Source organism: Leuciscus leuciscus (assembly GCF_965113295.1).
Source record: "Leuciscus leuciscus genome assembly, contig: HAP1_SCAFFOLD_373, whole genome shotgun sequence".
Classification (NCBI taxonomy): Eukaryota; Metazoa; Chordata; class Actinopteri; order Cypriniformes; family Leuciscidae; genus Leuciscus; species Leuciscus leuciscus.
This window is the reverse complement of record NW_028118366.1, coordinates 15,802-37,170: the sequence shown is the minus strand read 5'-3', so window position 1 is coordinate 37,170 and position 21,369 is coordinate 15,802. Positions and strand designations below refer to the sequence as shown.

At 38.1% G+C, this 21,369-nt stretch overlaps 1 protein-coding gene across 5 annotated transcripts; it reads right to left on the bottom strand.

Annotated features, from left to right (window-relative positions):
- Nucleotides 1-1,852: 1,852 nt before the first annotated feature.
- On the bottom strand, nt 1,853-20,567 carry LOC309491577 (protein NLRC3-like; the record flags this gene model as incomplete). Of its 5 annotated transcripts, XM_082190636.1 has the most annotated exons (9): nt 20,358-20,561; nt 19,044-19,117; nt 16,707-16,892; nt 16,149-16,334; nt 10,140-11,981; nt 9,829-10,002; nt 6,353-6,526; nt 3,274-3,320; nt 1,853-3,182 (listed from the first exon to the last, which is right to left on the bottom strand). In XM_082190636.1, the coding sequence occupies exons 2-9, from the start codon at nt 19,073-19,075 to the stop codon at nt 2,629-2,631; spliced, it is 3,195 nt and encodes a 1,064-aa protein (XP_082046762.1). In that variant the 5' UTR covers nt 19,076-19,117; nt 20,358-20,561. The 5 variants fall into 5 exon arrangements, with proteins under 5 accessions (XP_082046762.1, XP_082046765.1, XP_082046764.1 ...); XM_082190639.1 differs by lacking the exon at nt 19,044-19,117; XM_082190638.1 differs by lacking the exons at nt 19,044-19,117; nt 20,358-20,561 and adding an exon at nt 17,803-17,898.
- Nucleotides 20,568-21,369: the final 802 nt, after the last annotated feature.

Here is a 21,369-nt window from a genome sequence, read left to right as displayed (position 1 = left end):
CCGCCCGAGGGGTCTTCACCGCCATGGCCGCCCGAGGGGTCTTCACCGACATGGCCGCCCGAAGGGTCTTCACAGCCATGGTCCCATGCTCAGCCTTCATCGCCGTGGCCCCCTACTCAGCCTGCACCGCCGTGGTCACCTCCTCAACCTGCTCCGCCTTGGTCATCAAGGTCATCCTGGAGTCCGTCTGCCTTCACCCTGGTCTCCCTCTTGTCCCGGACTTCAGGATGCCCACAGGGGGGAGTTATGATGTTTATCATGGACTTTCTGTTTGTTTTCTTCATCTTATCACTGTTTTCATTAGTTTAGGTCATCATCATTAGTTCAGTTCTGTCACCTGTGTTTAGTTAATTAGTCATTGTTCATCATCACCGTCAACTGTCGTCACTTGTTATCATCTGTGTATTTAAGTTCCTGTCTTTCACCTTTCAGTTGTCGGTCAATGTTTATGTTAGTGTTTAAGTCTTTGCTCTGAGCACACACTCCCTGTTTTCTTGTATTTGCCATTTTGAGAATTAAAACCTTTGATTTATTAGTATCTTCGTGTTCGCCTCCATCATCTACCCAGAACCTGACAGGGATATGCTCCTGAAATTATTATTATTATTTGCTATGACTATGCTATGAGAGGGGCAAATTTACAAAAGTATGACTTAATGAAGAAGACATGTTTGTCCTTTAATTCATATTTGTTATTTTATTATTGACTATACATATTTTTAGACGTTCATTTTTCACAACCTGTTTTTCTAAATGTTTACATGTACAAAATGTTGCTTTTATTTATTTCTGTAGTTGAATTAGTGTCATGAAACTTTTTCCTAAATGGAAAATATAGAAAGCCTGTTCTGTTGTTAAATTTGACACAGAGACACAGATGAGCCATAAACCCTGATCCCAGTCTGATGTAGCCTGTAAGATTTTTAGTAGAATTTATAATTCATCATTCAAATTGTTGTACTGCAAAGGTGTGGCTACCCTGAGCTTAAAATATGTAAATAAGTTTTATAAAGATATACATATTAAAATAAACAATGTTAAATGTTCCAACAGTTTGTGAAGTATAATTTCAAATTTTCATTTTCTTCATGATTAATCAGCTCATGCAATCTCTTATTAAAATCCATGTGTTTGTCTGATAGTTCTCTGTCCAGAAGGTGGCGCTAAATAATCATCAGATCGTCTAATCAAAATCAAGAGAAATGCTTCTGTTTATGTGTGCATAAGTGTTATGACCTCTTATCTCTAACGTTAACATTCATAGTGTCGTCAGTTAGTTATTCATATGCTAATAAATGAATTAACCTGAATTCTAATTGCAGTTATTAAATCAATGATTAAACTTATAGTATAAACAAGACTGCGTTGTTTCAGACTCATCATTTCAATAGGTAAACACTCAACCTTCTTCTATTTTGGGTAAAAAACAGGCCGAACCTTTACAGTAAACAAACGGCATCTAGAGGAACCGGTATATTGCTTTTACACTGCATTCCACAAACCAGTTCTCATGATAATAGGCTTAGGCTTCCACCGCCCTCCTGTTATGCTTTTATGAACTTTTCTGATTTCATAAATTGAGATCAACACTAAGAAGCTGTAGCAGATATCATGAAATACCTGAGAATATTTACCCTGAGTTTATCTGTGATTGTGAATGTTCTAGACACTTCAAGACGTCCGTCTCATCTGTATTGCAGTATTTTTGTGTCTTATAAAGTAGTTTGTCTCGTCTCTGACAGTCAAGAGACGAAAGCTAGTCATATACAGAAAATTCCAGTTCTAGTCAGTGTTTATTGCTAATCGATTTCCACAACCGTTAAGCCTTTCTTACAGAGCAATTTACAGTAAATAATATAGTGAGATTTATTACTTTTTTATTGAGAATAGACCAACAGTGTATGCAGTGCCACATTTAAAAGAGAATACAAAAAAAAAAAAAAAAAAAAACAATAGTAAAAAGAGATGCACTATCAACAAAAGTCTAAAATCTAAAATTAATGTAAATAGGAAAAATGTGCAACACTCACTCTTAAAGAAATCTTACTTGATAACGAAAGTTCAGTATTTTTAGTGCATCTCAATAAGGACATAACATTTGTTTTCATATGATTGACTGTTTAGTGCTTTTACACATACATGTTTTACAGCATGTTTTTCTCAATGTAACATTTGCTAAATTTGTAGTTAAATAGTATATTTACTGAACTTTCCTGTAGCTCACACAGTAGAGCGTTGGTGCTTGCAACTCCAAAGTCATGGGTTTGATTCCCAGAGAAAGCAATAACTGATAAGAATGTAAATGTGTAGCTTGAAATGCAATGTAAGTCGCTTTGGATAAAAGCGTCTGCCAAATGCATAAATGTAATTTACTGTATATGAGTTCAGTTTTTTAAGCGCATCTCAATAAAGACGTCACATTTGATTGACGGTTTAGTGCTTTTACACATTCATGTTTTACAGCATGTTTTTCTCAATGTAACATTTGCTAAATTTGTAGTTAAATAGTATATTTACATTATATACTGTATATAGTGATTTTCACAAGTTTCATCAAACTTCTCCACTTATAGCCATTTTACCAAAATTATAATGGAGGTAGAAGCGTTGTCAATGGTGTCTCTGTTGTTAAATCTGACACAGACACAGTTCAGACTCAAAAACCTTAAATCCAGCATAGAGGGGTTCAGTGAATGTGGTGTTGAATGTGTATAAGTGTGTGAGTGTTTGTGTGTGTGTGTCAGAGACGCTGTAGAAGGACAGAGTGCCGGCTGGCCAGTCCAGATACACTCCTACTCTCTTAGATTTTGGTACATGGGTTGGTATGTTATTGCTCACATTATTGTGCCAGACAGCAAATCCTTTACTATTGCAGAAAAGGCACCAGGATTTGTCATTGTATCCAAACTTACAGACAGTCCCTCCAATCCTTCTGATTCCTTTATAGGCCACTGCTATACGAGCCCAGGAACCCCGTTCATCGTCCCCAAGGCCCCATTCAACCTCCCAGTAACAGCGTCCAGTCAGACTCTCTCCACACATAACCTGAGGAATACCAGCAAATCTCTCTGGATGATCAGGATACGGTTGACGCTCTTTCACGTATGTGATCTTTCTGTTCTCTTCAGACAGGATGAGTTGATTGTGTGCTGTGTTTGGATCCAGTGTGAGATCACAGGCATCTGAACACAAGATGACAGATATTAAAAAACAGTTTGTTAATCACATTTGTTTTTATTAAATGTGCAAAAGTTTGTCAGAGGAAGAACCTACATTTGCTTAGTCCTGGTTTGATACAGAAGGGCCCTTTGTGATCCAAACTAAAACACAAACATACAGACAAAATTAATTATGATTATCGGCCGATAGCAATCGGTAGCCGATCAAACATTGCAAACATTAAGGTTTAATAAGGTTTATTTCCACAATGCAGCCACAATATAACTTATGTAAAGTATAACTTATGTATCGGTTTTGTTAAATTTAAAAAAAAAAATTTAAATATCTGAAATATCTGATATTCTGATTCTTAAATGCATGCAAGTGAATTTATGTGGTCGTTCAAACACCTAATGATCATGTTAGTTGATCTATAATCAGAGCCGGATTATCCATAAGGGCACTTGGGCCAGTGCCCAGGGGCACCAACCATTCACAACCACTAGGGGGGCACCACATGACACAAGCTTTAAAAATATTTTTCGTAAATTGTTATATTATTAACTTGAAATTCTTGAAAGACCATACATAACTCGTTTATGAACACTAATTTAACAACAATAATATTAATAATAAATTATAAAGAAATAAAGATTACATGACCACTATAACTCCCCCCCTCCCTTCCCAATCTGTCAGAGTTGAGTTGGTCCACAACAAGTAACGTTACGCGCAAATGTGTCATTTTTTTTAACGGCTACAGAAAATGAATCTAAATCCAAAATGGACAGACGTCAATTGAGTGGTTTTGCAAAAAGAAAGTTAAAGAAAGACAAGGACGCTAGACGTTTAGTTACAATTCAAAATGTTCCAGGGATCGAAAGTTTTTTTTCTGAGAACATCACGGGAATTGCGATCAGTAGCAGCGCTGAGTCTGACGAAGCCGGAGCTAACTGTGGAGACGATAACACTATGGTACCGCCGCCAAATGCACTCGGGCGCCGCGCCGCATGATTAACCTTTTGAGATTTTTATTTCTGTGCCCCTGACAGTGCTACCGACGTCGCATAACTGCCAGATTCAAACTGTGCTTTCGCGCGTTGGCTGGCGCTGAGCCAGAGTCGGACGAGTTCAGCGCTGTCATATATCACAACTAAGCAGTGTTTTCAACCTCATAATGTTTATTTTAGGTTTCAGATATTTAAATACACATAAGCGCGAGTTAGTTAGTAGTTAGTCAGTTAGAATATTTTAAACTTGCGCGTGAAAGGGTTAAAGAAAAGATCGAAAATAAATATTTGTGTGTGCTGTAAAGTGGTTAGAAAATAATTAAATCGGAATCGGCTAAAATCGGTATAGGCAGGTCAAACTCAATGGGAAATCGGAATCGGCCTAGAAAATTGTAATCGGTGCATCTCTAAATAAAACAGCACCAAATATTCTCAAAATTATGCCACTTTCCTTTCCTGTTAAAAGACAAAGGTCATACATTTGAAAAAGAGAGAGAAAGTATTTTTACAGAAGTAAAATACATTTTTTTGTTATTATTTTTGGGCAAACGTGAATTGACGCTGTCAATGAATTGATGTACATTTTGAATTGAGACATTTGAATATAGTGCTCACTGCTCATATGCCTACATGTATGCAGTTGGACAAGTTAGTTAGGGGGGGGGGGGGGGGGAAGGGGGCTTTTGAGGTATAGCCCAGGGGCACCACACTGTCTTAATACGGCCCTGTCTATAATGCTTGACGGGCGCTACCATGTTAGTTTGCACTGCAATGCTGAGTATCGGGTTGCATGAAAGCACTTAAGTTAAGAAAACTATAGTTATAAGGTTAAGGGTACTCTTAGTGAAACATGGGTTGCAAGAAAAAAACCTAGAGGTCCACTTAAGAAACCTTAAGGCTGTCATGAAGTGTTTTTCCTTAATTAACTGAGTTCACATAAGTTCTGTTATGCATTGCAACAAAGTCCATTTAGCCCTCAAAATAAGTCCCAAATTAAGTTATCTGCTGAACTCAAATGTGATGGATGATTTCATGTTAATTGAGGAGGAGGATGTGCCAATGTGAATTTTTAGTGATCGAAAATAAGCCTGTTGAAAGTATGACATGAAACAGGGTGTATTGTCAAAAATAAAAATTTAATAAACACCAATGTTTTCTTCTTTTGTTTTATCACAGTGGATTATTTATCTCATGGCAGGCTTTAGTCTTGTGCGCAAGAGTGACTGATTATAGCGGCAGGTTTGGGTGTTTTTCCCCCGTCTTTGAAAATAATCGTTTTTTTTTTTTTTTGTCCTTGGTCCAGTTTGGTTTAGATTTCTTGTTTCCAGTACTGTGTAGGGCTGGATAGCGCATAGGACCTGTCTAGGACACTGAACGTGTCAGTCAGTGAGTCTAATCACCAAACAGGCAAAGTGGCATTGAAGGGTGAGTATAATACAATAACAACGAGTTGGACATATATATTGTCATTTAATGGAAAACTATGTGAGTGGTGCGGCAGGATTTTGAGCACCCTCCAGTGTCATAGCTGGATTTTTGAAAACAATGTGCTTGAATTTTAACTCAAATATTGTAGTTGTACAGTTGTGTAGTTTAGAAAATGTTCAACTTGGTTAAAATCAGTGGTCCGTTATGTTCTGTTTATTGTGGGAGATTTTGTAAATATAGCAACCGCTTCTCCATTGCAGTCTTATGCCAGAAACTAGCTCAACATGCTTATTTTAAACACTTAGGTAAGGGTGATGCTTAAGACGTTTGTTGCAACGGTCTTAAAGAATTCCCTTGCCTCAAGGTTCTTTCCCCCTCAGTGATACCCTTACTTAAGAGGTTTCTTGCAACCGGGCTCAGAGCTGTTGGGTTTACAAAACGTAAATGCATCCACTTCTCACAAAATACATGCAATTAAGTGGCTGGTGAACTTGGTCTATCTTGATGTGAATAAAATCATGTTTGAAAATTATTATTATTGTTGCTTCCACAGACATCAGTATGTTTTATAAATTTGAAAATACTAGACAGTTGTGATACATAAGGGCATCCATTCTTTCCTTATGCATCCATTCTAGCTCAGCGCCAGCCAAAGCGAGAAAGCAGATTTGAATTTAGCATTTGATCACATGATGTACTTGAAAGTTCTAGTCACATCTGTGTGATTGTACACGTCAATGGATAATTGTCCTTACTTGAGTATCTGCAGTGAGCAGTTGTTATTCATCAGTTTGTCAGAGAGCATCTTGACTCCTGACTCTCCTGGGTGATTGTAGCTCAGATCCAGCTCTCTCAGGTGTGAGGGGTTTGAACTCAGAGCTGAAGACACATAACCACAGCCTTCCTCTGTCACCATACAGCCAGACAACCTACAGAGAGAGAGGATCTGAAATCTATTCTTGTTTTTTTTGTGGTCATTTTTGGTCCTTGACAGCAACTTGGTCCTTGTGCAAATCCTCTCCTTTTGTGTTGCACAGAAGAAAGTAAACTCATATGCTTGAAACAAAATGAGGATGATTAAATTACACAATTTTCATGTTTAAGCAAAATCAATGCTTTTATGTTATAGTAACTTGTAAATGTAACCAGTGTAACTGCTGTATTTCTCATATGTTTCCACATTTGTTTTAATTTGGAAAACAGAAAATATGATCCGATTTATTGAATATCTCATGAGTTATTCCACTGGACTATACCTGGAATCTCTCATTTCTCTCTTTAACCCTCTGGGCGCCACGGTCGAGTTTACTCGACAAGATGCGGCACTGAATAAAACGGCCGATTTTGTCAAATAGGGTGTCAAATTTCGTTCGACCTCCCCTCCACTAGTTGGCAGACATGTCATACTTCATCCCCGACTCAAAAAAAAGTCATGCTTCTATACAAAATATTCGAGCTAGAGCGCATTGAATCAGTGCGAACAAAAGCGGAGCTAGTGTGCGAGTGAGCCATTTTATCAGAGCAATATTGTCAACGTCAGCGAGTATTTGCATTAGATTATTATTATTATTATTATTATCTAATGGCATCAATAAAGCTTACCCGCAATGAAGTGTTGGGTCTTCTATTCGCGGACCCTGATTCTGAAGGGGAATAACGTTATCTGCCTTCAGAAAATGACGGTGATTCTGAAAGTGAAAGTATAGCCCTACACCAAGCACAAACGGTGAATCCTTTGCCCAATATAACGTTAGATGGTCCTTTGCCCAATGTCAGTGATGGGAACAATGTTTCCCGGGGTCGGAGTGTTCATCGCGAAGTTAGCAGGCGTGTTAGTGTTGTGGGGAACGAGGCGGCCGCGGGAGATTTTTACCGCGCTAGCCATGGTGACCGTGTGCCTCTCCGCAATCGCGGCGACAGTATTGTGGTGGAGACTTTGTCTAATGCCACTGGGTATGTTAGACGAGGTCGAAGTATTCATAGGACAGTTAGGGGGCAACGTGGAGGCAGGGTGGGGAGTCGCAATGACAATGACAGTAGTCCGAGCTGTGCACACTCGGCGCGCGCGCGAGGCAGATCTGGCCGCGCCCGCGCTGCTGCTCGTAGCAGGAGAAGAGGCGATGTGACACGGGGCAGAGGGGCTATTATGCATAGTCTATCGCAAGACCACACCATGAAACACTACAAGAAACGTCACCTGGATGAATATGGAGTCATTATCTCTACAGCAAAAGCCCTGCAACAATTGTTTTTGTCTGCCATTTATTACACTGTTGATTTACTATCTATTTCCCTGACCATTTAGTAGTGTACAATGTGTTCTTTTTTGTGTGTTCATGTCCTTGTGATGTGTGCGTCTTTGTCAGCTAAAAAACAAAAAAACAACCAAATAAACATCAACAAAAACCATAAAAATTCTATAATCCAAGATGACCGCCACCATATGACGTCATAATATGCTAATTAGATGGGAAAATGTAATCCCTACATAAACTTTGGGTCATCCTTAATATTTCTCTAATTTACAGAAAGTCTCTATCTTTTATCACTTTTAAGATATAGCCTTAAGAAATTAAGATGTCAAAATCGAACGTTTTAGGAAAAAACCTCTGGCGCCTAAAGGGTTAAATCATCACTCACCTTTTCTTCACTACTTCTTTTCTTCACTACTTCTCCCTATTATCATTTACGGTGGGACTGTTTGTAACTAAGAGAAACACAGTAGACCAGATATCTTGTTTTGTTTTTTTAATCTGTCAAAATGATGGAAACTTTTGGAATGTTTTCATAATCCAGCAAATGGCAGAATTTTCACACATGCGTGAACATTAAATGAATCAAAAAAATTGTTAGGTTGTTAGAACACTGTTAGCTCTAAAGGGACTTTTTCATATTAGTAAGGGAGACAGTGGCACATTTGTTTTCCTATCAATGGTAGATCTAAATCGATATGGCTGTGTTTACCTGTGGCCTCGTGTCTGCGGACGAATCAAAGCTATGCCACTAGGGAAAAGGTGAGGTGAGCTGCTCCTCTTATCGAAAGCTATTTAATGTAATCTGGTAATTGAAATAATACATAGCATCCAGAGTATATGGCCTCTTATCAGAGATTACACATGGCTAAGTATTATCACTACACACTAGGGCTGCACGATTTGGGGAAAATGTCACTTTGCGATTATTGACGTCAATATTGCGATTGCGATATAATAAACAAATGGTTTCATGAGTCAGCTTGCTTGGTTCTCAAGGAAAATGCACACACAGATTAGTGAAAATGCTGAAATGTGTATTTCTCGACTCAAACTAGCAACAACAATTAAATGATTGATAACACCTATAATGATCAATAAGCCATTAATGTCTGGATAAAAATGACCCCTCCCAGCCCTGGGTGTTTCTCCCTCATATCTGCTTCGAGGTCTTGATTGTGGCATTTATTTGAGGTTTAGAATCCATTATTCCTGTAATTCTTTTGTCTTATATGAATTTAATAAAGAGCTCTATCTCGTATTCTGTCCAAACATACCGCGTCATCTACGTCAGCTGACCTGTAAATGTGCAAAAACTGTTTCCATTGCAGTTTTGCGAAATATTTATTTTTTGAATTGCCTGAAAAACCATCTCATGTGAGCGTAAAAAACTTTTTTTGCGATAAATGGGAGTTTTTGCGAAATTGACGTGTTTCCATTGGCCGTATTTTCAATTCGCAATCTCAATTTGTGCAATTTGAAGGGTAATGGAAACGCGGCTAGAGACGCGGATCTCACACGCGCCTCATTCTCTCACGAGTCACAACTCTTTACATTCATCATAAGACTTTATGTTATGAAGATACTAGACAAAAAGACATTTTGGCATAATTGTGTGTGTTATTGTTTGATCAAGCGCGAAAGAGAACTGTGTTCTGGCGTGCTGTCTTGTGCGTACGCACAATACTAGTGCAAGTCTTTCTGTGTGTCACAGTCAGGACTGTGCAGGCAACAGGCAAAACAGGCAGCGCACTCTTTTTTGTCTTGTCGCGCATGAATGGTTTAAAAGCATTTGCACGAATAAGAGCGGGATCATGTAACACTAGCCAAAGGATGACAAAAATGAACAGATGCTGCGTTAATTGCGTTAACAGCCCTAATTTGTTTTTTTCAAATAAAATATAATCTAATATAATCGCGTAGGCTTGACATCACGATTGCGATTGCAATATGATTAATCGCGCAACACTACTACACACCTGAGTATCTCCAGCTGACAGTGTGGGTTCTTCAGTCCATCAGAGAGTAGCTTCACTCCTGAATCCTGCAGGTCATTGTTACTCAGATCCAGCTCTCTCAGGACAGAGTTTGAGGATTTGAGAACTGATGACACAATTTCACAGCACTGAGCAGTGAGGTTACAGCCGGCAAGACTGAAAGAGAGTAAAACTATTTTACTGTGAGTGCAAAATCTGTAATAGTTAAAATACACATCATTCAAGTAATGTAAAAAGATAATAAGTACATAATGTAAAAAAAAGTAATAATTTAATAAGTACAAATAACTCACAGGGCTTTCCTGCAGTTGATCACAGCTGGTAACAGTCTTCTTCTACCCTCATCTGATGTGTTGTATTTCTTGAGGTCCAGCTCATCCAGCGCCTCCTCTTCCTCTGACATCTGAAGCATGTAGGCGATTGTTGAGCAGTGAGCAAGAGAGAGTTTCTTCTCTGAGTGTTTGTCTGATTTCACAAACTCCTGAATCTCTCTGGACAGAGTCTGATCTTTCACTTCCAACAGACAGAGAAACAGATTGATGGATCTTTCAGCGGAGAGTCCATGTCCATCTTTGATTTTCTCTTTAATGTACTGTGTGGTTCTCCTGATGCTCTCTGAGCTGTTCTCTGTGTGTGTCAGTAGATCCTGTAAGAGTCTCTGATTGGACTCCAGTGAGACGCCCAACAGGAACCGCAGGAACAGATCCAGCTGTCCATTCTCACTCTCAAGAGCTTTATCTACTGCTCCTCTAAGCAAATTGTGCATTGAATCAAAAACCTTAAGGGTCTCCACGGTGCTAATTAAATAGCAGTAAAACACATGGAAAGCAGCTAAAAACTCCTGAACGCTCAGATGGATAAAGCTGTAGACTTTCCTATTATGAATTACAAATTCCTCCTTAAAGATCTCAGTGCAAATCCCAGAATACACTGAGGCGTCAGTGACGTCTATGCCGCTCTCAATCAGGTCCTCCTCATAGAACATCACATTGCCCTTCATCAGCTGTTTGAAAGCCACTTCAGCAAGTTTCACAATCACTTCTCTGTTGGACTGCAGGAGTTTCTCTGGATCTCTCTCTTCATACTTCTGATTCCTCATGTTGATCTGAATCAGCAGGAAGTGAATGTACATTTCAGTCAGAGTTTGAGGGATTTCTGCACTCAGATCTTCTTCCAGGAGCTTCTGAAGCACAGTGGATGAGATCCAGCAGAAGATGGGTATGTGGCACATGATGTTGAGGCTTCTTGCTCTTCTGATGTGTGAGATGATTCTGCTGGCTTGATGCTCGTCACTGATTCTCTTCCTTAAATATTCCTCCTTCTGAGGCTCATTGAATCCCTGAATCTCTGTCAGACGGTGGATGTATTTAGAGGGGATCTGATTGGCTGCTGCTGGTCTGGAGGTGATCCAGATGAGAGCAGAGGGAAGCAGAACTCCTTTCATGAGGTTTGACATCAACACACCCACTGATGAAGTCTCAGTCACATCAGAAACTTTCTGAGTGTCTGAAAACAACAGTGTGATTCTGCTTTCATCCAGACCATCAAAGATGAACACAACTTTACACTCCTCATAAATCTTTGAGTCCAGATCTTGAAGTTCAGGATGAAAGTCCAGCAGAAGTCTGTGAAGACTGTACTGATGATCTCGGATCAAGTTCAGCTCTCGAAATGGAAGCACGAACATGAAATCTACATCCTGATTGGCTTTTCCCTCGGCCCAGTCCAGAATGAACTTCTGCACTGAAACGCTTTTTCCGATTCCAGCGATGCCTTTAGTAAGAACAGTCTTGATTTGGTCTTTCTCCTCGCGTCCTGGTTCAGGAGAGGCTTTAAAGATGTCATTGCAGTGGATTGGAGTGTTTTGTGAGTGTTGTGTTCTAGCTATTTTCTCCATCTGTAAAACCTCGTGTTCTTCATTCACTCCTTCTCTCTCTCCCTCTATGATGTAGAGCTGTGTGTAGATCCTGTTCAGGAGGGTTTCATTCTCTTGGAGTTTGTTTCCCTCAAATAATCTCTCGTACTTGATCTTTATGCTGGATTTGTGCTGGTCTTTGATTGTCTGTAGTACATCATACATTGGTTGAGGAGAATCCTTCTGATGGTCTCCAGTATGGGCATCTGTTTCCACATTGCTGAAACAAGAAGAAAAATAAGTGTATACAGAATAGGAGGATCCACCACTAACTACAGTGATGCTTAAGTGTAATGAAATTTACTCTAGATGTGTTTTTTTAGCTTGTTGAATTGACAAATAAAGACAACAAGTAAAACCAAAACCAGAGAGGAACATACAGGAAACACAATATGTAATGTTTTGTACTCACTTATGTTTACATTTACATTTAGTCATTTAGCAGATGCTTTTGTCCAAAGTACCATAATAATAAGAAAACAGTAAGTGTACCGTTACAGTAATATTAGTAATATTAGTCAGTATCAAATAGTTATACTTTCTACCTCTGCCTAGATTAATGATACTCTGTAGGAATATATAAACCTGCACATTTAAAGAGTTATATGACATTGATGGTTGAGTATTTCATGTTCAGAAGTCTCCATCTCTGGTAATGACTCGGATATATGGCATTATGCATTGTGAGAATTAACAACAAATATTTGTTTCACTAAGTTTATAATTGGGGCTCTTCCAGTGATTTGATATTTATACAGAATGAAAGTTTAAGTTAGAAAATGTAATCCCTCTGTGTATATTTTGTAATGAATGTTTACACATGAACTAATATATTAGCCAGGGCTCGAGACTAACGGCGTCCTATCGTCCTGGGGACGATAGAAAATGTGTTTAGGACGAACAGAAATATTCTCCAGGACGCCTACAGGACGAAAGACATTTTTGTATGTGTGTTCATTTATTACTAGCCTATTAGGGTAACTTACTTAGAAAATGCCAAAATTAACTGACCAAGCGCTGACTACAACTGAGCACGTCTTCTCATGCTGTTACTATAGTTACTGTCACTGGCCAGCTACTCACCCGGAGACTTGTTTCGCGGTACATCTATCACATGGCTTAATGACATCGCAAATATGTTGCGCTGGTTAAACAACGATGAGGACGAGGTCAAACAGATTGAGCACCAAGACGGCCCTGCATCTCCTCCATCGAACCCGAGTAGGCCTACAATCCCCGAGTTTGATATGTACAATTTAAATTGATTATTTTATTTGTATTAGTCATTGGATTGAAACAGTCTGCTAACTGCTTGCTACTAACCTACGGGCGCTACCCCGGCTATGTGTGTGTGTATATTAGCTAAAGCATACATTTAGATTTCAATATATTTGTGGTCTTTTTTCTTAGTCAGTCTAATTTAGGGTGACCAGACTTTCACGTTTTCTGGGGACAGTCCCTGTTATTGATGCAGTGTTCATTTCGTTAACGAATAATTTTCGTTAATTATTTTCGTCAACGACATTTTTTCACAGACGAAAACGAGACGATAACTAAATAAAAACTAGTTTTGAATGACAAAAACTATGACGAAAATCTATTGACATTTTCGTCAACTTATAAAAACTAGACAAAAATGTTAGTGACGATTTGGGAAGTGATCCAGTCAGAACTGATGTCCTGCGTTTGTGGTAGATGCGCACATTTGTACTGTAACGTGCTGATCTACCCAGCGGCACACGGGTTGACATGCGCTTGTAGCGACTGGGCTATTTGAATCATTCGTTCGTTTGTCCTGAATTAACAAATTCAGACTCTCTGTGTTTTCTAAGCACATTCCTTCCCAAAACGTTCTTTGCTAAGCTTACTAAAGCTTGTAACCTCCTGACTCCCAAATGTATATCATACGTCGGCTCCAGCTAGTCGGCGACAAATGGACTTTTACGACACTAATTGCACCTCAGAGACATTCCAAACCCCCTTCCCCTCTCTGGACCACAGAAAGATAACGAAACTTCCTCCTGCTACGTGACATCATACCCCCACACACACACACCTTTGTATTAGAACTTAGAAATATCATTTTCATATAAGTACAATGCCATTATGCATGTGTGATTAGCTTTGCTTTATAATAGAGGTGTAGTTTTCTAATGTGTAATCTAGAATCAGCATTCAAGATTGTCTGGCAATTGCCTTCCCCCCACTTGGTTTTTATTGCCCTAACGGAATGTCAAGCAAACTGAGATTCCAGGAGAGGAGTAGGAATAAAGTGTTAATCCTACATTTATGTATAACCACTTAAGAAATGTATAAACAAGGATTTGATTTTCCCATATCAAATTTGTGTATCTGCAATGTTATCGTGTATTAATCAAAACTTTAAAATGTTTGTAAGATGCATACAAGTATGTAACTTTGTGTATTCCCATAATCTTTCATATGACATGTTTTATATCATTTTAAATCTTGAGACTTAACGGAGTTGAATCTCGATAATAGATTGCAATGATATGATTATTACTATATGAATCATCTTACTAGAGTATTAAGACAACACCATAACTCCCTCGAGTGGGTGTCGCCCCCCAGAGACAAAGAACTTTTTCCCGCTTCAGATCTTTGGACGTTCATTGGTTGTTCGTGCGAACAGAGGCGTCAACCCATATTTTCCATAAAAGACCAACACAGGAAATCTCCGGGAAAACACTTTTACGAACCCGCTTCATCAGCGAGAAGACCCATATGGCTCCCGTTGGGAGCATTCATTCACCGTTTTCGTGAATGAATTTCTCTTTTCTTTTCTTTAAGTCTTTTCTTTATTTTCGTATTCGGACTCAGCGAAGCAAACGCAGCAAGCAACTTCAACTCAAAGAAAAAGACTCTTTTGAAAATCCCGCGGCCGCGCACACCGAAGCAAGCCCTGCTTTCTTAAAGAAACACACGCAGCTGCTCTTAGGACACACGCACGAACTCGGCGTTCTTCAGCAACAAAGAGAACCATTTTGCAAGATAAGTTTATTGAACTTTTAAGGTGATTTGATTCCTTGTTGTCTCTCGAGGTTACCCTGCCTGTGACTTTGCCTAACTGTGATCGATCTTTGATCGCACATGTTAGTTTCACTTTCTCTCATCTCTCTCATTGTCCGATCTCTCTCTCTCTCTCTCTCTCTCTCTCTCTCTCTCTCTCTCTCATTTTCGTTATTCGTTTAGTCTTGTATTTGTCTTTACTGTTTGTATTGTTATATGCATACTCATGTAAATTGTAGAACTTGTATTCCTTAGTTCGATGTAGTATTAGTCAAATTATTAAAGACCCATTATATCCTAGATTGTCTCTGTATAAGTGTTCATTTTACAAGTCAATGAAATGACGATCAAGCTACGCTTTACAAATGCGCTACTGTTAAGTAACCTACATTTTATAAGAACAAGAAAGTAATTTTCTTGGCCAGAAAATATAGCTTTCTTCGAATTATAAGAAAGAGATAATTTTGTTGAGAAGTTGATGGAATTAATTTTACGACCAGTTTGCGGGACAAACAACTGTTTAATTAATACATTAATTTCCCTTAAAATTATTCTGATTAATTGATCTGAAAGAGGGACATTTTGGTATATTAATGATTGAATTATAATTCATTGTAATTGAACATTGATGTATACGAATAAGTCTAAATTTCAGCTTCAATAATTTATTAATATTGTAAGAATATAGATGAATCAACCCGATTCATAATTTTGATTCCCTATAATCATTTGAGCTAAGTCATATTCCTTACACGCTGCATGTCTCATAAAACGTTAAATAATGTAAACGTCTGGGAGAATGAGTAGAGCAGACATATAGATCTGAATAAGAGTGACGACGCAAAAAAAAGAGCTCTATTCAGTACGGTTTTCTGTGCGCACACACCCGACCCGAAGCGTGCAGCCCTGCACAGACTATACAGCGCGCGAGTACTGAATTGAGCTCTCTTTCGTGTCTGAATGGACAAATACACACAACATTATGTCGAAATGTCTGTTTTGGAGAGTATTCACGTAATCTATGTTGGTTATGTCTTAAATAGTTTTGAGTGTATCGGATGTGCATCAGTGCAATTGGATCCGCATGTCATTGGACATGATCCGATGTCCTAAAGTGACAGTGGCAGGGCTCCAGACTAACTTTTTTCACCTTTTTTTTTTATTATGTGACTAACAACTATAGATGATAATAACAAAGTACAGAAACAACATGTTTATTTTGGGACGGTTGACGTTCACTTTAGGACGGTTCAAATTGTTTTTCAGGATGGTTCCAGGACGGAGATGAAAAAAGTTAGTCTGGAGTCCTGATATTAGCAGTTAAATAACTAACTTGATCTAGCGTGTTTATACTCACATAGGATCAGTAGTCACTGGTTTACCACTGAGGTTAAAAGGATTATCCATGAAGCTGTAACTCTTCATAGACACACAGCTGGGTTCAGGAGATCTCCGGGACTGAGAACATCCCTCCTCTGTTTTCTCACTGAGACTCATTTTAGAAGCAGCATCAGTCTTTTTTCTCTCCAGAAAGCTATTAGTCCTGCCAATACATAGTTTATAAATGAGGAAAATTCACATCCATACAAAGACACAAGGAAGAGCACACTGAAAGGCCACTAGACATCATACATCTATATACATATGCTGTATCATACATCACAAACAGCTGTTCTATTAGTTTACTTTTAAATATATTTTTGAACTTTTAAACAATTACAAACTAAAACAATATTTTAATATGAATGTAATATAGAAAACATGTTCTGAATGCGAGATTGAAGGAGTTCTTCAGTCTTTAGGGCAGAGATGTGAGTTTCTCTAAGAAACATAATAACTAGAACAACTGGTTTACTGTACAAGATCATTTCTTTAAACACTAAACCTCATTTCAGCTAAACCTCATTATACTCACATAGGATCAGTGGTCACTGGTTTATCACTGAGGTCAAGAGGATAATCCATGGATCCGTCACTCTCCATAGACACACAGCTGGGTTCAGGAGATCTCTGGGACTGAGAACATCCCTCCTCTGTTTTCTCATTGAGACTCATTTTAGAAGCAGCGTCACTCTTCTTTCTATCCAGAAAAATATAAGTCCTGCAAATACATATAGTTTATAAAATATGAAAATTCAAATAATTTATCCACAGAAAGACACAAGACACGGCAGAAAAGCCATTTGCTTTAAACTTGTACTTACCATGAAAATATCCTGCTGGTTTACTAATAAAATGTATAGCTTAAATGCAACGTTAATGGATTGCAGTTTTCTCCGTTTATGCTCCTGTGTAATGACCCTGAATTCACTATGAATGATGAAACAGGTTATATTATTAGGGATACAGTACAGTATTCAAATTTTTCTTTGATTTTCATAACTATAAAGATAAATACTGTAAAAAGATAATAACAAATACATGTTTATAGATAAACTAAAGTTTTTAACCTCAAAACATAAACCATAAATATAGATATCTATATTTAAATAGCCATAAAAACTGCCTATGCAGTAGTGCCAAAAATAAACAAAACAAATGTAATGCACTCAAATTTATGTATAGTATCATAATCAGTTTCCATTGAAACAAACGTCTCAAAATAAAGTGGGAGTGGCTTGTGAGACGTGACATGAAAACACTATAAAATAATACTAACATTTACAAATAGTGTGGAAAACATTTCATTTGTGTTCCGTGGAAAATAGCATTCAACGAATCTGTCACCGCATCTGCTGGAAAGCAGGTAAAATGATTTGTGTGCACGCGCATGTCCCCAGTTTATAAACCCTTTATTGTGGGATTTTTTTCAGTCTCTTTTTTTCAGACGGCATATATCCAGCTTTATTTTCCACTGCGTCATAACAACAACAACAACATCCTTTGCGTTTGCCAAGACAGGGTCATTCTAAAAACACTCTCAAAAACAACTGCAAAAACATAAATAACAATAACCAAGAATTTATCATCTAAACGAAACATTTCTAGCTGTTGTATATAAATGTACTTACGAGGAAGAACTCTCCCACTGTTACAGCCAACTTCCTTGTCAAACTACCTGTGTGTGTTGCTTGCTTTCATCTGACCTGTTCTTCCGGTTCAACCTGCTTTAGTCAGAATCAAGGCTTTATTTTACAAACTATTCAGTATGAATTGATTTAATAAATGACCTTCCATTTACAGATGTAGGATTATGTGTGCTTCACTTGTTTTGTTTTAATGTCATCAGAACCATGATATATGAATGAATATTGAGAATATGACTAGAGATAAACATCCCTAACATCACCAAACCACTAATATAGTTGTATTTCTGATAACTCTTAGTTATCCTGTTATTTATTAGAATGAGAGAAATCTAAATGTACGAATAAATGTACAGCTTTTATCCCACATGTCTTATGTTTATTTGATGTACACAGTATTGTGTTCATTCATTGATGTTTAGTGTGAACATCTTCCTCTAGTGTCGCACGTCATCATCACATTCTCAGGTGAGTTGCTGCTGATTCTACTGTACATGAACATATTTCTCACATTCAGTGAAACGTGAAGTAACTGAACACGCACTAAAAATGAAAACTCAATTTAACGAGATGGTCCTCACTGCAGAACACGAGATCCAGGGGGCGAGGTTTGATCCAGATCCAACTCCTTCCAGTTTATATACTTTGCTTCACCAGATGAACCAGCATATTTGTAAAGGTTGCAGCCCACAATTTTAAGAGTAAGTTGCAACGTATGAGTGTGTTGTGTGCATGATGTAGTGCAGTGCAGTGTGAAAGGATGAGAGTGATTTATCATTTAATTATTTGACTGTCCTGTGGCTGAGTTGACTGTATACACATCCATCCATTTTGAATGTGCATCAATCAAGACAAAGAACATTTTCCCATGAATGGTCCTGCATAATCAACATGCAGTCTTTGCCATGGTTTGCAATGGATACAATGGGGCTACAGCCGGAACATTCCTATGTTCTTGGCACATACAACAGGTTTTAACCAACCTTTCGACATGCTGATCTTACTTGGGCAACCACACATAACTTCGGGCCAAAGCTTTACGATCTACCAACAATGGGAATGATTACTCGGGCCCCCCAGAGCACACAACCATCCTGTACACTTAATTCATCTTTTATTGATGTGAATGGGTCAAACTCTACTCCAATTAATTCATGCAGGGATCCTCGTTGTGACATTTCTCTCACCCTGGATAAAACCGGATCTATTTGTGTCCACCCTCTCACCTGTTCTGCTGTAATAAAGGTTGTGTCTGCATTCTCCAGCATTAGGACTCGTTCCTCCTGTTCAGTGCCAGATTCTGTTGACAATGGTAAACGACTCAGAGCAACTTAATTTCAAAGATCCTTGCCAGGCTTGTAGATGATGTTGTATTTATATGCTCTTAGTGACACAGACTCCTTTCCTTGTCCATATAAATCTTTGCTGGTGGACCTTTCAATTCACCCAATTCCTCTTTAAACACTTCTGCATGTTGGCTAAGAACTTCGAGCAAGGTTGAATTTCCCACTCCTTGAATCTTATGTATGGCCTTTCATTTCACACCCAACTCCTTAATCCACCCTCTGCCCAATAAATTGGGTCCTTTTCCGGGTACTACTACTGGTAACTCCTTCACTGTTCCTGTGTATCTGACTTCCACCGGAGCAGAACCTAACACTGTTAAAGCTTGGCCAGTATAGGTTTTTAACTTTTTTTTTTTTTTAAATGTATGGTTTCCCCATAATTTGGAAAACATTTACCAATTCATTACAGTCACACCACAGCCTGTATCCACTTCAAAAGATACGTTTGACTCATTAACAGCCAATGTGATAGTCAGTGGAGCCACCTTTGGAATCTCTCAGTTTCTTTCAAACTGTGAACTGTAAAAAATACCCTCTTCATAATACGACCTCTGTCCTCCTCTGGCCACAACTCTCTTGCGTCTTTCTCCCCTTTGAAAGTTTGTTTCTTTTTGAACTTTTTGATCTGCATACTTTAATCATGTGTCCTTGTTTCCCACATTTGTGACATTTCTCAGAAGCAAATCTGCACTCATTGGTCAAATGTTGCACACTTCCACATCTGCAACCTGCTCTACTTTTACTATCTTCTTGCTTTACTGATGTGTTATGCTAAATCCGCTTCTGCCAACAGTCTACATTGAATACGGTCATTTATGCCACATTCCAGTCTATCTCGAAGCATCTCTGTAAATTTTTCTCAATAATTACAATCATGAGCCAATTTCCTCAGATACTCCCACATACTTAAGTACAGTTTCCACCTGATTCTCATGAATTGAAATTAAACTGCTGTACAATTTCACTGGGTTTTGGGTTGAAATGCTCTTTTAGCAATTCCATTAATGTCTTTGTTTCTGGTTTAATTGGCCTCAATACATTTCGACTGAATGTTTGACTTCCTACAGTGCTCAACAATATAGCTTTTTGCTTGTCTGCATCTGTAATATCATTTGCCTTTAAGAAATGTTGCAAAATTGAACAATATTCTTCCCAAGAATGAGATGGACTTTCAAATGGTGTGACGGTTCCTACCATGTTGCCCATCTTCTTTTCCAACGTTCTAACTTGTACGGATTCAGCTTCCTCACCTTTCAAAAACTTCATTCCTCTTCAAAAATGTAGTTTGCTTGCTTTCATCCTCTTCGCCAAAATGTAATAACTTGAAAGAGACAGATCTGTTCAAAATGTTTCTTTTTACTCAGGTGATTCAGCAGCAAGCAGGACACTTGATAACATCACAGGTGGATTACATATGCACACATAACAGGTTCTTCTTTGCTACTTTTTAAGCCAAGTCGAATGGCATTAGATTGCCCCCTACAGGTCGATCTACAAAAGCTCCCTCTACAACACCCTCTAATATTGGTGTGTTATTCTGTAAGAGATTAGTCAGTGTGCTTATGATCTGCTCCCAATGTGCTTTCCCTAATGTTTCACGTTCAAAGATTCCTTACTGTTTTCAGTGTATGATTTACCTTGTGTTTTAATAAAAATAAAAATAAATTATATTTCATTGTGCTGGTAGAGATGCTTTTATTGTGTTATACTACTATACTTTATGCTGCTATACTTTAGTCACATTCAGTTTTATAATAATATGCATAATCAGTGGTAGAAAAACTACACATATTTTCTTCTTCAAATAGAAAGAGAACTTGATTTAATATTACTAAACTAAAGGAGAAGTACCTACTTTTTAATCTACTAATGTATTTGAAGTCAAAGTGCATGTGGACTACTGAGAGGGGTAAAGGATCAGCCAATCAAAGAATACACTTATTTTTATTAAATATGTGTTCTTACATGTAACAAGGAACTACAGGCTTTTCAGGGAAGTTTTTGTTTGTTGTTATTTTGGAGTAAAAGCAAACGTTTCTCCAAATGAAAATATTCTAATAAAGTACTTGGTTATTGCCCACCACTGTACGTCATTATAGGAGCACATTCAAATAATGTACAAACTACAGTATTTGTAACTAACAGCGACAGCTGTGCAATATTTCACACGGTATAGATTCATAAAAATATCTCGTTGTTTATAAAC